The sequence below is a fragment of the Pristiophorus japonicus genome, chromosome 1 (genome assembly GCF_044704955.1).
Source record: "Pristiophorus japonicus isolate sPriJap1 chromosome 1, sPriJap1.hap1, whole genome shotgun sequence".
Taxonomy (NCBI): Eukaryota; Metazoa; Chordata; class Chondrichthyes; family Pristiophoridae; genus Pristiophorus; species Pristiophorus japonicus.
The window spans coordinates 355,043,352-355,059,438 of NC_091977.1; the positions used below are offsets into that span (position 1 = coordinate 355,043,352).

General features: G+C 43.9%; 1 protein-coding gene across 1 annotated transcript in view; it reads left to right on the forward strand.

The window, feature by feature from the left end:
• The first annotated feature begins 3,725 nt into the window (after positions 1–3,725).
• Positions 3,726–16,087, forward strand: part of LOC139273647 (exostosin-1-like) — a 246,591-nt gene continuing 234,229 nt past the window's right edge. Inside the window, exon 1 of the mRNA XM_070890668.1 lies at positions 3,726–5,396. Coding sequence (XP_070746769.1) covers positions 4,441–5,396 — 956 coding nt within the window. The 5' untranslated portion in view covers positions 3,726–4,440. The remainder of the gene's footprint in view (positions 5,397–16,087) is intronic.

Sequence of the window (16,087 nt, forward strand, 5' to 3'; positions counted from 1 at the left end):
CCAAGACAGATTATAAAAAATTAGATCTAACATTAACGATAAGGTTGATTGTCTCCAGTCATAATACCTCCCTCAACGTGAAACAATATAATGTGACATTGGCTGAGGGAATCAGATTGTCTGCCTTTTTTGGAAATCAGAATTACATCGTTATGTTTCCTACAGCAGACTAGACACTTCTAGCAGTGGTTCCTCCACTTCCAATTAGACCACCAAGGCTTGAACAAAAAGCTACCGCTATCACCCTCCCAGATTTTGTATTTTTATAGTCTTGTTGTTATTCATTATCAATAACAAAGCCATCCAATTATAAAAGGGAAATTGTTCTATTGTGTTATAACACAGGAGCTAAAGAACAGTGTAAAAAGGGTATTGTTTGAGGGTGGCTTGTTTACATTCAGACACTCTAGGTTTTGAAGGAAACATTCCTGGATATAAATAAACTACCTGCTCTGCACTCTCTTTCCGTTTTTTGTAAGTATTTGCTCCCCTTTACTGCAGAATGAATCACCATCTGACTAAATCAGCAGGCAGGCAAACCAGTGTCAAGCTTCCAGTAACTGTGGCTCTGCAACTAACCATTTAGAGGTTTGATTTTTATCCCCCTCCTTTCCTTTCCGGCTGCTTTCATCTCAGTGCTTCCACCTGATATTGTGTCTGAAATCAAGAATTCACTGGAGAATCCCAAGGGAAAACCAATTATCTTACAATTCCACCCTGCATTGAAATTCCAACAAATTTTGTAATACTGTACTTGCTTTTTTACTCTAATGTTCTCTTCTCCTCTTCTGAAGTCACTTGCTGATGCTGAAGTTTGGCGTCATTCATACTGGTAGCCCTCCAGTATCTTGTCCAAACAACCATTCTTCACGTGAGCTTAGACAGTGAGTATTGGCAGACGATTTTTCCATGGAGGGTATCACAGTTGAACCTCATCCTGTCCTCATCTGACACCCACATAGTTCAGAAGTGCAAACCCAGTTCCTGATTGTGGCTGATATCACAATGTACAAAAGGTAGGTGGGGTATTGGGCTGTGTGTCTCATGGGGCTTGTTTTGATTGCCTTCAGGGTTGGAAACATCCCAGGTTTATTTTCACTTGAATTGGCCTAACTTTTTTGGGGCTCTTCTAGGAGATTGTGTGGCTGCTGGTGGATGGGCAGCATTGAGGATCAAGATAATCAATTGCAACTTGACTGTATGAGATAGGCTTGGTGGACCAACAGATCTTCTCATTTCCATATGTACCTTTCTGCTGAGACCAACTAATTTAACACAGATTAGGGATTCGTAGAATGGTTACAGCATGGAAGACGGCCATTCAGCCCATCAAGCCAGTGCTGGCTCTCTGCAAGAGCTCTTCAGCTCGTCCCACTCCCCTGCCCTTTCCCCATAGCCCTGCAATTTTTTTTCTTTCAGCTGCTTATCCAACTCCTTTTTGAAAGCAGTGATTGAGTCTGCCACCACCACCCTTTCAGGTAGTGCATTCCAGATCCTAACCATTCAGTCTAAAAACATTTTTCCTATGTTACACCTTTGGTTCTTTTGCTAATCACCTTAAATCTGTGTCCTCTGGTTCTCGACCCTTCCACCAATGGGAACAGTTTCTCTCTATCTTTTCTGTCCAGACCCCTCATGATTTTGAACACCTCTATCAAAACTCCTCTCAATCTTCTCTGCTCTGCTCTGCTCTAAGGAGATCAACCCCAGCTTCTCCAGTCTATCCACTGTCATAGCCACCAAACAGTGCTTTGCTTGGAGAAATCCAAATAAAAGTTGAAAATAAATGTTAAAATGGGAGCAGAGAAAGATACATGTAACAAAATTGTACCACCGAATGCTTTGCCCATTGACTAAACATCTGCAACAGATTAGGAAAAGGGGAGGTGCAACGAGACCTGGGTGTCATGGTACATCAGTCATTGAAGGTAGGCATGCAGGTACAGCAGGCAGTAAAGAAAGCAAATGGCGTGCTGGCCTTCATAGCGAGAGGATTTGAGTATAGGAGCAGGGAGGTCTTACTGCAGTTGTACAGGGCCTTGGTGAGGCCACACCTAGAGTATTGTGTACAGTTTTGGTCTCCTAATCTGAGGGAGTACAGCGAAGATTCACCAGACTGATTCTCGGGATGGCAGGACTGACATATGAAGAAAGACTGGATCGATTAGGCTTATATTCACTAGAATTGAGAAGAATGAGAGGGATCTCATAGAAGCATATAAAATTCTGACAGGATTGGACAGGTTAGCTGCAGGAAGAATGTTCCCGATGTTGGGGAAGTCCAGAACCAGGGAACACAGTCTAAGGATGAGTAAGCCATTTAGGATCGAGATAAGGAGAAACTTCTTCACTAAGAGAATTGTGAACCTGTGGAATTCTCTACCACAGAAAGTTGTTGAGGCCAGTTCGTTAGATATATCCAAAATGGAGTTAGATGTGGCCCTTAGGGCTAAAGGGATCAAGGGGTATGGAGAAAAAGCAGGAATGGGATACTGAAGTTGCATGATCAGCCATGATCATATTAAATGGTGGTGCAGGCTCAAAGAGCCGAATGGCTTACTCCTGCACTTATTTTCTATGTTTCTAAGGTTTTCCTGAAAGTAGGCAGTCTAAAGAATCCACAATATTCTTCAAATGCTCAGCCAACATAACAGCACGTCTTACCTAAAGAATTGCAGCCCGGTGTAGGACACTTCATATTGAAATTATAACACTCGTGAAAACGTCGATGCTTGGGTCTGTGTGAAAGGTCACTTCCAGAGTCTTTCATCGAAGGTTTAAGCGAAAGATGCTTCAATGTATTTATTTGGACTTAAAATGCCTTGTATCTTTTTTGAACCACTGGTGGCAAATGCTGAAATTGCAGCTGAGTGGTAGTTTAGAGTTCAGTCTAATTAATTCAGTCTTACAGCAGTTCTTGATTCAACACAAAATGCATATGCATTTCGTATATGAAATTCTATACATTGCATGGTAACTCAAACTATTGGAGTCCCACACCCTTAATCTGGCTTGAAATCACAACTTTCATTGATGTTCAGATTTAACAGTTCTTAATGAACGAGTTTAACTGGTTTTGGGTTGGCTCTCTGGATGAATCACCATTTAGAGGAGAGGAGCAGTGCCCCTCTTGTCGATCGACACAAGAGCAGCTGGGAAAAGGTGCCAGACCGATCTGCTCTCATGCAGGCAGCGGAGATCAGGATTTAAAAACCGACATCTTTACCTCACAAAGAAACAAATAGATATGGGGAATATTTGAATTTGTAACAGATTCCTATTAACTAATTACTTATGCATAAGAGGACAGGAAAAATGAGCCCCACTCCGCTTTTGTTATGGGGAAAATACAACCCAAAATCAGTGTGCCCCTGCAGCAAAATAATCAGATCAATGAAAAAGAATAAAATCGGAAAAAACTAAAAAGCTTATTTTTTTAAAAAGATCAATTATTTTACTCCTATATTGAGCAGTATATGGCGTAAAACATTAACAAAGAAAACTGGCTGGGCCAATTCATGTATGATGCAGCAGCGGTAAAACCTGTGTGAGTCAAGCACTATCGTCACGACTTCCTCTTTGTCACATCTTCCGAACTCTGCAACAAGCCCTTACTCCCCATGAATGGGCTTTCCCCGCGGCACCGCCTCCGCCCTGCTCCATTGGACCCAGTAGGCTTGCGAGGAAGTGACGCCGCCCAATGACTCTGGCGGGGGTGCGGGAATGCGTGTCCGTGGCGGGGGGGGGGCGGTGGTGCTGGAGTGAGAATTGCAAGCAGGGCCGACGGAGGGGAATCCAGTCGGCCAGATCACACGCCGCGTTCAGCGCCCGCGAAAGGCGATAACCGTGCGATCACCGCCCCCCGCCAAACAAATCATCTACCGCTCCAAGACCCGAATAGCGGATTGCTTTTCCATCGGACTGAACAGCGGTGCCTTGATTCGGTTTTGCTCCGTCTCTCTCTCTCTCTCTCTCTGGTGCCGGTTTGCTGAGGGGCTGCCAGCGGGCGCTGGAGTTTTGGCAGGCGGCGGACAGAGGGGACGGTACCCCATGGTGTTGCACAAGGCGCCGGGCCGGGCCGGCCTTGTGTGTGCCCGCCGCAAGCTCGGAGCCCCGGCTCGCCGCTGAGAGGAGCGGCGCGGCGATGAGGCGCTTGGGCGCTACAGCTTCCAATGCCACATAGTGGAGGTGGAGGAGGAGGAGGAGGAGGGGACTAGTTGCAAAAATCGCCCACATGCGCTGGAATAGCGGGATCTGGGAAAAGAAGAAGAAGAAGAAGAAGGTGCTGAAGTTTCTTCAATCAGTGTGCGGCTCTGTGGCTGGGGGAAGATGGCGGACTGGAGGTGATCGGCTCAGTCGCCGGCTCGGATTTATTCTCTTCTCCCGGTGGTGGTGGTGCTGGTACTCCCCCTGCGCGGCGAGCCTTCTGCGACCGGACACATGCAGGCCAAAAAACGCTACCTTTTACTCTCAGCCGGCGCCTGTCTGCTGTTGCTCGTCTACCTGGCGGGAGTGCGGTTCAGACAGCTGTCTGCAGCCCGGAGGCAAAGCCGGCGTTGGGCGGCGGACGATGGCTTGCTGCTGGGTCCCGAGCGCTGGCCCGAGTGGTCCAGCTCGCTGCAGAGTTTCTCCGCCGGGGACCAGCAGGAGGACCAAGAGTTCCTGCAGCGCGGCTCCCCCCGGCACAAGCGGCAGATCAACAGCAGCGTCTACAGGGCGAAGAAATGCCGCATGCACTCTTGCTTCGACTTCTCCCTGTGCCGGAGAAACGGTTTCAAAGTCTACGTCTACCCGCAGCAGAAAGGTGAGAAGATGTCCGAAAGTTACCAGAACATCCTGGCAGCCATCGAGAACTCTAAGCTTTACACCTCGGATCCGAGGCAGGCTTGTCTCTTCGTGCTGAGTTTGGATACTTTAGACCGGGACCAGCTTTCGCCTCAGTACGTGCACAACCTGAAGAGTAAAGTTCAGAGTTTGTACTTGTGGAACAATGGCAGGAACCATTTAATTTTTAATCTCTATTCGGGGACCTGGCCCGATTACACCGAGGACCTGAGCTTTGATATCGGCCAGGCGATGTTGGCCAAAGCCAGCATCAATACTGAAAACTTTAGGAGCAATTTTGACGTTTCCATACCGCTTTTTTCGAAAGATCATCCAAGGACCGGAGGGGAGAAGGGTTACATGCTTTTCAATAATATCCCTCCCTTGAGAAAGTACTTGCTGGTATTTAAAGGGAAAAGGTATTTGACTGGCATAGGCTCTGATACCAGAAATGCCTTATATCATGTCCACAATGCAGAGGATATTGCCCTCTTAACGACCTGTAAACATGGAAAAGACTGGCAGAAACATAAGGACGCCCGCTGCGACAAGGACAACTACGAATATGAGAGGTAAATGTTAGCTTTAGGACAATGATTGCTTCTCCCATCAGAAAGGTAGGTATAGGAGTTGAAACTGCAGGAACAGTCACTATCAACAACGTGCGTTTTTTTGTTGGATCTGTTTTTGTGGTAGCAGAATGGTAATGAAATGTGCTTCTTCGACAGCAAAAGAAAAGGTAAGAGTCCAAACAAAAGTAAACTTAAGTTGTGTGTCCTGCAGGAGCAACATTTTCTTTCCATCTCGTGTTATTTCATTGACGTGGAATGGCTTTTGGCTTTTACATGCGATGTTTAGGAATGCTTGTGGCACTAGGAAACATGGTGTGAATCAGTTGTCCGGTTCTTTGCATGGAGGGATGGGCAAGTCTGCAGAAATAATCATTTTTTTGCAGGACAGTGGACAATCCATAGCACAAAGTACCACCCATAGGAACAGTATTAAAAAGCTGTTCCTTTGCATAATCTTATGTGAGCTGGAATTTTCGAGTCTAATTGAGTTTTCGGAACTGGAGCATGAGGTACTTTTGCCAATTTTTATTTTAGGATTTCTATTTATACGGTCTTTCATTGTAAAAATCGATCTAACCGCACAGTTTATACAAAGTAGTTGTTTTCCCCCTCCTGGCAGTGATTGCCTTTTTTTGCTAACCTGATTGGTTTTGTAATACACGTACAAGATTTTTTTTAAATCATTCCCTGAGTGCTGATTCTCTTCCCCGCCCAACCATTGAGGGTAATACAGGTTAGTTCTGTTTGATTGTGGTTTGTCAGTAAAGTCTCCTAAACGTCTTTAATAGAAGTTGGAATATTATCAGATGAATTTTAAAGAAAATGTTAGTTTTATAGAATTTCTGCTTGGGACATCAAATTATTTTGTGACATGGTAGAAGTACATTCATGATTCTGTAAGTGAAATTGTGTGTCTTGTTTCCAGAGGCTCTTGATTGGTTTTATACTTTCCTGCAGTTGTGGAGCTCTTATTGATTTTAATTTAGCTGAGGGGTGTCGGGGAATGCCTTGCATTGCATTCTAGCTGTCACAGACTGCATACAAAGTGACTTTATGCCTGAAGAAATGCTGAGAAGTTACGGTTCGAAATAACTTGCATGTCCGATAACTAATTGCTCAAAAGATTTCACATTTTCCCATCTTGTCTATCTACACATTTAAAAGGCAGTAATTGGCACGTACAGTTTTATAAGACTGATGCTTTTGCCCTAATAGCAAAAGTGCATGTTGCAAAGAGTTAATGGGTGATTTCTTTAATGGGCAAAAAGACTTGCTGTAAGGCTGAAGGTTATATGGTATGGCTGTAGTTTTACTGTAGTATTTTGTGTGTAGTTTTGTTTTCTTTGTAGCCATGGAAATGCTAACTACTCCCACCTCAACTTTAAGTAGCAGCATTGTGCTCCTAAACATTTCACAATACTTTTGCAGATTAGTAGGAAGTGATGAGAAATATCAAGGATTGAAGGTTTATACATTTCGATACTTGCGCATTGTCAATCAGTTGCGTTGGTTAATGGAATACAGGTTGAACCTCTCTTATCCAGGACTCCCTTATCCGGCACCACCCCTCGTCCGGCACTATTCCTGGCCATTGGGTGGCGCATGCGCAGAACTCCCGACATGAATAAATTTAAGTCCTTCCTCACTGCCGACTCCCGCTATCGCTGGCCTGACCCCGAGATTCCCCCCCCCCCCCCCCCCCCCAAACGATCTCTCTGCCGCACTCCCAGCCCCAAGCCAGCCAGCCCCGATATCCACTTGCTCGGTACTTGTACTATCCAATTTAACGTGACCTCCCCTTGTTCGGCAAAACCCCTTATCCGGCAATGGACAGGTCTCGAGGGTGCCGGATAAGAGAGGTTCAACCTGTACAGCCTACAATCTATTTGACCTTTATTGCCATGTTTTAATAATTTTATATTCATAACATCTACAATCGGCTGCTGTAATGCAGTCATAGCACACGGCAGTATCTATCCAATTTGCTGAAATTGTAGAAGTGCAAAAGGTTTTTGCTGACTGTCAAATTTGTGAGCGAATGTCCACATGCTGACAGGTGAACGGCAGTGTGTGCAGTCTCCTTTTTGGATTATCCCTTTATAGGCTCGCAGGCCCATTAACAGATTAGATTCTACTCCAAATATTTCAGTATGGCACTTTTTTAAAGTAACCTCTGAGTGATGTATGTTAATGAATTTGTGCTGTAGCAAAGCTTTAGTACTTTGACATCTAATTAGTTTAACTTGATTTATATTCTTTTATTAGCAGAACCCGCAGCACCCAACAACTGAGATTGTGTGCAGATTGTCTTGGAATGATTTGAATATTTAAATTATTTTACAGTGTATTTTGGGACATGCAGTTCTGAATCAGAACTGGTTTAATTTTTGTCTGACGCTGGACAGTGGTAAGTTAACTTTTGTGATTTTGCAATTTGGGAACTAGTTTTATAAGCAAATCTGGATCCCAATGACTGGGCTGTTAGACAATTCATTGTCTTTCTTATTCTCTTTAGCCTGATCCTCTCAGGCAAGCAGACCATATCCAACCTGTTAAGACCATCCTCCAAAAAATATGGTTTATTATAAAAATGCATTGTGCGTACATAAAGATCTTGTTATTTTATACTGATGAAGTATTAAGTGTGGCTAAAGAAATCCACTGTCAGTCATGATTTTAAATCCTTTGAAACTGTAAGTGACACTTTTCATGGATGACTCTATGGGCTAGAAATTCAGTTCTCAGTGATAACGGTATTTTTTTCGACAAAATTACCATTATCGCTTTGCTATCGCAATCGGGCCTGAAATTCGGCCTTTAATTTGCACAGCGTTAAAAATCGACGTTGCACGAGGATTCACGGCGCAAACTGCGAACCTTGCCAACTTTAGTCCGAGGCCAATGCTGCTGCGAGTTGGGCCTTGGGCAGAAAAACACCTAAAAAATAAATTGGGATAAAACAAAAAAAATTTACAAGACATTTATCTATCGAATCGCTGCAAAAGAATAAAAAAAATAAAAACTCTAACGTACCTTTTTTTCAGGTCTTCATACTTACTGCTACTCCAAGGGCTGCAACGCAGCTTTTTACATGTCGGTATTTTTCGCGCAAAATACGGCTGTGCACAGAGCCAAATTTTTGGCGAAAGCGATATTTTGAGTCTTGCACAGTATTTGAAAACAGCCGCTGCAAAACATCACCGAACTTTCCGCTGACCGGATTTTCACAAGAAAAGGTGAAATAGCACCAAAAACCCGGTCGCACAATCGACGAATTTTCAGCTGCAAAGAATGGCCCAAAACATTCACTGGAAAGTCTTAATGTTCTATCGTTATTGAAGTTGGATGACTACAATATTTAGGAGTACTTGTGTAACTGGTGAACTTTTGAATTTAAAACCAAAAGTTTAATTATGCTTGCTGAGCTTTATTACATTAACAAGAGAATGTCAAATAGACTTTACACTATATAACCAATATCATGACACTTGGCTTGATCAGTAAAGGCTTAATTAAACCTCTAAGTTCAACTTGACACTTGCTACATTGTACGGGAGAGCTGATGTGAGTGAGGTAACTGTTGAAGAATTTCCTTGTATTTATTTACATAGCTAATGTGGCATTTTCCTTGTATCATACTAGCAAGGTTCCAAGTTTGATCCATGGTCTTGGTTCTTAGCCTGTACTGAGGGATCTTAGTAGTAAATGCTAGACAGTTATCTGGGATAAGGAGGGGAAGTTTGTCAGAGTTCCAACCTCTGAATTACTATCTAGTGACTCCTGATGTTTGTTTGCATCAGTGGATGTTCGATGAGGACAGTGCATTTGTGAATGTCTAATGACTTAGCTGTGATTTTCCCCATGTGGTCAAATAGCCTCAGTGTTCAATACCGAGGCTCTTGCGTAATGATTATGTGGGCAAGGTGACTGATGCCTGTGAATCCATACCACAACAGGGAGGAGAAAAGTAGTGAGCTGGGAACGAAATTGCTCTGAAATATAAATGTCAGCTTTGGTTCAGTAGCATTTTTGGCTCCGAGTCAGAAGGTTGTGAGTTAAAGCCCCACGCCAAAGACTTGAGTACATAACCTAGCTGACATTTCAGTGTGGTACTTGGGGAGTGCTGCACTGTCAGAGGTGCCATCTTTCAGATGAAACATTGAACCGAGGGCCCCGTCTGCCCCCTCAACTGGATGTAAAAGATCCCATGACCTTTATCAAAGAAGAGTATTGGAATTATTCCAATGCCAAAGCACGAGAACAGATTACCTGGTCACTTTTGTCATTGCTGTTTGTGGAACCTAGCTGTGCACCAGTTGGCTGCCATGTTCCCTGCATTGTAAAGTGACTCCACTTCAGACGTACTTCATTCGCTGTGAAGTGCTTTTGAATACAGTGAGGTTGCTAAAGGTGTTATATAAATACAAGTTCCTTTTTTCTTAAATGTGGAGTTGAGGGTTCTGCAGCATGTACCATCAATTTCAATGTTCTGTGCCTTATGGCGAGTTCTTTGTTACATGGCATGCATGGTAGATGCTGAGATGAGGTGTTTCTCACATGGTGGGATAAACAGGAATAGTTCATTCTGGTACAATGATGACATTGATAGAGGTCTAGATGTGAATTCCCTTGCTTGTGTGCTCTGTCAGGAGTTGAATTGGTATAAAAGAAAGACAGACTTGCATTTATATAGCGCCCTTCATGACCACCGGATGTCTCAAAGCGCTTTACAGCCAATTAAGTAATTTTGAAGTGTAGTCACTGTTGTAATGTGGGAAACGTGGCAGCCAACTTGCGTACAGCAAACTCTCTCAAACAGCAATGTGATAATGACCAGATAATCTGTTTTTGTGATGTTGATTCAGGGATAAATATTGGCCAGGACACCGAGGATAACTCTCCCCTGCTGCTCTTCGAAATAGTGCCATGGGATCTTTTACATCCACCTGAGAGCAGATTCGGTTTAATGTATCTTCTGAAAGACGGCACCTCCGACAGTGCAGCACTCCCTCAGCACTGCACTGGATTTATGTGCTCAAGTTCCTACAGTGGGATTTGAATCCACAACCTTCTGACTCGTGCGAGTGTGCTACCCACTAAGCTGCAGCTGACACTGAAACTAAAGGAAACACATTCTTTGGTGCATTCTTTTACTACTTTCAGGGGGATTTTTATTTTGATGGGTACCTTTTGAAACATAGAAACATAGAAAATAGGTGCAGGAGTAGGTCATTCGGCCCTTCTAGCCTGCACCGCCATTCAATGAGTTCATGGCTGAACATGCAACTTTAGTACCCCATTCCTGCTTTCTCACCATACCCCTTGATCCCCCTAGTAGTAAGGACTTCATCTAACTCCTTTTTGAATATATTTAGTGAATTGGCCTCAACAACTTTCTGTGGTAGAGAATTCCACAGGTTTACCACTCTCTGGGTGAAGAAGTTTTTCCTCATTTCGGTCCTAAATGGCTTACCCCTTATCCTTAGACTGTGTCCCCTGGTTCTGGACTTCCCCAACATTGGGAACATTCTTCCTGCATCTAACCTGTCTAACCCCGTCAGAATTTTAAACGTTTCTATGAGGTCCCCTCTCATTCTTCTGAACTCCAGTGAATACAAGCCCAGTTGATCCAGTCTTTCTTGATAGGTCAGTCCCACCATCCCGGGAATCAGTCTGGTGAACCTTCGCTGCACTCCCTCAATAGCAAGAATGTCCCTCCTCAGGTTAGGAGACCAAAACTGTACACAATACTCCAGATGTGGCCTCACCAAGGCCCTGTACAACTGTAGCAACACCTCCCTGCCCCTGTACTCAAATCCCCTCGCTTTGAAGGCCAACATGCCATTTGCTTTCTTAACCGCCTGCTGTACCAGCATGCCAACCTTCAATGACTGATGTACCATGACACCCAGGTCTTGTTGCACCTCCCCTTTTCCGAATCTGTTACCATTCAGATAATAGTCTGTCTCTCTGTTTTTACCACCAAACTGGATAACCTCACATTTATCCACATTATTCTTCATCTGCCATGCATTTGCCCATTCACCTAACCTATCCAAGTCGCTCTGCAGCCTCATAGCATCCTCCTCGCAGCTCACACTGCCACCCAACTTAGTGTCATCCGCAAATTTGGAGATACTACATTTAATCCCCTCGTCTAAATCATTAACGTACAGTGTAAACAGCTGGGGCCCCAGCACAGAACCTTGCGGTACACCATTAGTCACTGCCTGCCATTCTGAAAAATCCCCATTTACTCCTACTCTTTGCTTCCTGTCTGACAACCAGTTCTCAATCCATGTGAGCACACTACCCCCAATCCCATGTGCTTTAACTTTGCACATTAATCTCTTGTGTGGGACCTTGTCGAAAGCCTTCTGAAAGTATACCAATCAACTGGTTCTCTCTTGCCCACTCTACTGGAAACATCCTCAAAAAATTCCAGAAGATTTGTCAAGCATGATTTCCCTTTCACAAATCCATGCTGACTTGGACCTATCATGTCACCTCTTTCCAAATGCACTGCTATGACATCCTTAATAATTGATTCCATCATTTTACCCACTACCGATGTCAGGCTGACCGGTCTATAATTCCCTGCTTTCTCTCTCCCTCTTTTAAAAAGTGGGGTTACATTGGCTACCCTCCACTCCATAGGAACTGATCCAGAGTCAATGGAATGTTGGAAAATGACTGTCAATGCATCCGCTATTTCCAAGGCCACCTCCTTAAGTACTCTGGGATGCAGTCCATCAGGCCCTGGGGATTTATTGGTCTTCAATCCCATCAATTTCCCCAACACAATTTCCCGACTAATAAGAATTTCCCTCAGTTCCTCCTCCTTACTAGACCCTCTGACCCCTTTTATATCCGGAAGATTGTTTGGTTCGGTATTCACTAAGGAGGACACAAAGTACTTGTTCAATTGGTCCTCCATTTCTTTGTTCCCCGTTATGACTTCCCCTGATTCTGACTGCAGGGGACCTGCGTTTGTCTTTACTAACCTTTTCCTCTTTACATATCTATAGAAACTTCTGCAATCCGTCTTAATGTTCCCTGCAAGCTTCTTCTCGTACTCCATTTTCCCTGCCCTAATCAAACCCTTTGTCCTCCTCTGCTGAGTTCTAAATTTCTCCCAGTCCCCGGGTTCGCTGCTATTTCTGGCTAATTTGTATGCCACTTCCGTGGCTTTAATACTATCCCTGATTTCCCTTGATGGCCACGGTTGAGCCACCTTCCCTTTTTTATTTTTACGCCAGACAGGAATGTACAATTGTTGTAATTCATCCATGCGGTCTCTAAATGTCTGCCATTGCCCATCCACAGTTAACCCCATTCGCCAATCTATCCTAGCCAATTCACACCTCATACCTTCAAAGTTACCCTTCTTTAAGTTCTGGACCATGGTCTCTGAATTAACTGTTTCATTCTCCATCCTAATGCAGAATTCCACCATATTATGGTCACTTCCCCAAGGGGCCTCGCACAACGAGATTGCTAATTAATCCTCGCTCATTACACAACACCCAGTCTAAGATGGCCTCCCCCCTAGTTGGTTCCTCGACATATTGGTCTAGAAAACTATCCCTTATGCACTCCAGGAAATCCTCCTCCACCGTATTGCTTCCAGTTTGGTTAGCCCAATCTATGTGCATATTAAAGTCACCCATTATAACTGCTGTACTTTTATTGCATGCACCCCTAATTTCCTGTTTGATGCCCTCCCCAACATCACTACTACTGTTTGGAGGTCTGTACACAACTCCCACTAACGTTTTTTGCCCTTTGGTGTTCTGCAGCTCTACCCATATAGATTCCACATCATCCAAGCTAATGTCCTTCCTAACTATTGCATTAATCTCCTCCTTAACCAGCAATGCTACCCCACCTCCTTTTCCTTTTATTCTATCCTTCCTGAATGTTGAATACCCCTGGATGTTGAGTTCCCAGCCCTGATCATCCTGGAGCCACGTCTCTGTAATCCCAATCACATCATATTTGTTAACATCTATTTGCACAGTTAATTCATCCATCTTATTACGGATACTCCTTGCATTAAGACACAAAGCCTTCGGGCTTGTTTTTTTAACAACCTTTGTCCTTTTAGAATTTTGCTGTACAGTGGCCCTTTTTGTTCTTTGCCTTGGGTTTCTCTGCCCTCCACTTTTCCTCATCTCCTTTCTGTCTTTTGCTTTTGTTTCCTTTTTGTTTCCCTTTGTCTCCCTGCATTGGTTCCCATCCCCCTGCCATATTAGTTTAACTCCTCCCCAACAGCACTAGCAAACACTCCCCCTAGGACATTGGTTCCGGTCCTGCCCAGGTGCAGACCGTCCGGTTTGTACTGGTCCCACCTCCCCCAGAACCGGTTCCAATGCCCCAGGAATTTGAATCCCTCCCTGCTGCACCACTGCTCAAGCCACGTATTCAACTGCGCTATCCTGCGATTCCTACTCTGACTAGCACGTGGCACTGGTAGCAATCCCGAGATTACTACTTTTGAGGTCCTACTTTTTAATTTAGCTCCTAGTTCCTTAAATTCGTTTCGTAGGACCTCATCCCTTTTTTTACCTATGTCGTTGGTACCAATGTGCACCACGACAACTCGCTGTTCTCCCTCCCTTTTTAGAATGTCCTGCACCCGCTCCGAGACATCCTTGACCCTTGCACCAGGGAGGCAACATACCATCCTGAAGTCTCGGTTGCGGCCGCAGAAACGCCTATCTATTCCCCTTACAATTGAATCTCCTATCACTATCGCTCTCCCACTCTTTTTCCTGCCCTCCTGTGCAACAGAGCCAGCCATGGTGCCACGAACTTGGCTGCTGCTGCTCCCCCCTGATGAGTCATCCCCCCCCAACAGTACCCAAAGCGGTGTATCTGTTTTGCAGGGGGATGATCACAGGGGACCCCTGCACTACCTTCCTTGCACTGCTCTTCCTGCTGGTCTTCCATTCCCTATCTGGCTTTTTAGAAGCAAAACAGTTGGGACAGTCATAAGATTTTAGCCTAACTGTTCATACATGTTTGTAATTACAGTGGTGACTACTTCAGCGTGCGATGTAAATATTACTTCCATGCGAAAATGCGTCAGTTCCTTTAGTAGCAAACCACATACTCCATCAAATGTATTGTTTTAAAATTTTACTGTTGTGGTTCATTTACAACTGTTTCCTAATTGTATATAAGTGTAATAATATGGGCTTTGCAGCCAGTAAAGACTAAGTTGCAGTACCGGTTCAATAAATAGTCCACATACATTTAATAAGATGTTCTGCAGAATGAGTTTTTCTGACAGATAACTCTGCAACTGATACAGATTTGCAGCTGGAATTGAGATGGTTGATCAAAGTTTGAGAATTGCATAGGCAAGGTAATTTGATAATTTTTAGCCTGTGAAATATGTTGAGCACGCCTTGATAAATGGTCTGTACTATGCACGGTATTTGCATGGCACCCTTGTGTGATGTCGATCAGTTAATCTGGTAGTTTTGGGGCAAAGGAGATGGTAATGTTGGGTAAACTTTTTCTGTTTCTAGGAAATATCTGCTGCCTACATCCCTCAATGGATACAGGAATTAATTTTGATTTTATTGGTACCTGTACTGCTTTTGGATCCCATTACTCTTGAAGTGAAAGTGCACTTACTGCATGCAACAAAATTGACTTCCATTTCTGCAACTATAAGTTTCTGATTTGTTTTAATGAGTTGAAGATGGAAGTTTAATTTGTTGCAAATATGTATATACAATATTATGACTCTTCCATCTGCACACATTTCCTGTCAACTTTTTCTAATATAAATTCCTATGTCTCATCATCATAGGCAGTCCCTCTGAATCGAGGAAGATTTGCTTCCACTCTAAAAATGAGACCTTAGGTGGCTGAACAGTCCAATACGAGAACCACAGTCCGTGTATCAAAGCGTCTAACTTCCCGGACAACAATGGCGGCGCAGCGTTCCGGCCTGCCGCTATTGGAGTTGTTCATGAGGGTCCTGACGTTCCAGGTCCCGAACGTCATGTTAACGGAGTGGAAGATGCCTATGTGTGAATTCTTTTAATGTAGAGTGGCCGTTGCACACCAGCTACCACACGGGCTTAGCAGCGCACGGTCTTGGTCCAGTGGCAAGGGGTCCAAGATGACTGGAGACCAGACACTGCTGTATGAGCCTAGTTGCCTCGGGCGAGATGTTGGCTGCAAGCTTGGTGCTGAGTAGTCTACATTTGTAATTGAAGCTGCCTATGTAAACTTGTCACATTGTAATTACACCCTCCCACCAGTGATGCTGCTGCAGTGTCTCCATTGACAGCAAGGTGTAAGCTCAGCGTGAAAAGTTTACATAGACAGTTTCCATTTTAAATGTGGACGTAGAAACTTTTAACAGAAATATAAAAGTAAGCCCCAAACATGTAATTTTAAAATAGTAAGTGAATTATGCCTGTGTGCCCTGGTCCATTATCCGACACTCCCTAATCATGTTTCACTGGAGGAATGCACTTAGTCTTGTATGCAGTTTAGATTAGTACACTATAAAGATGCTGACAAGGTTATGAATTCTGTTTTATTTACATTTGTAAAATGCTCTAGAAGGTAACTGCACTGAAGGAAAATAATCTGTTTTATTTGCATAGACTTAATAAGCAAGTTGGGTATGAAAGAGAGAGCACTTTATTTCAAAAACTAAAGGACAA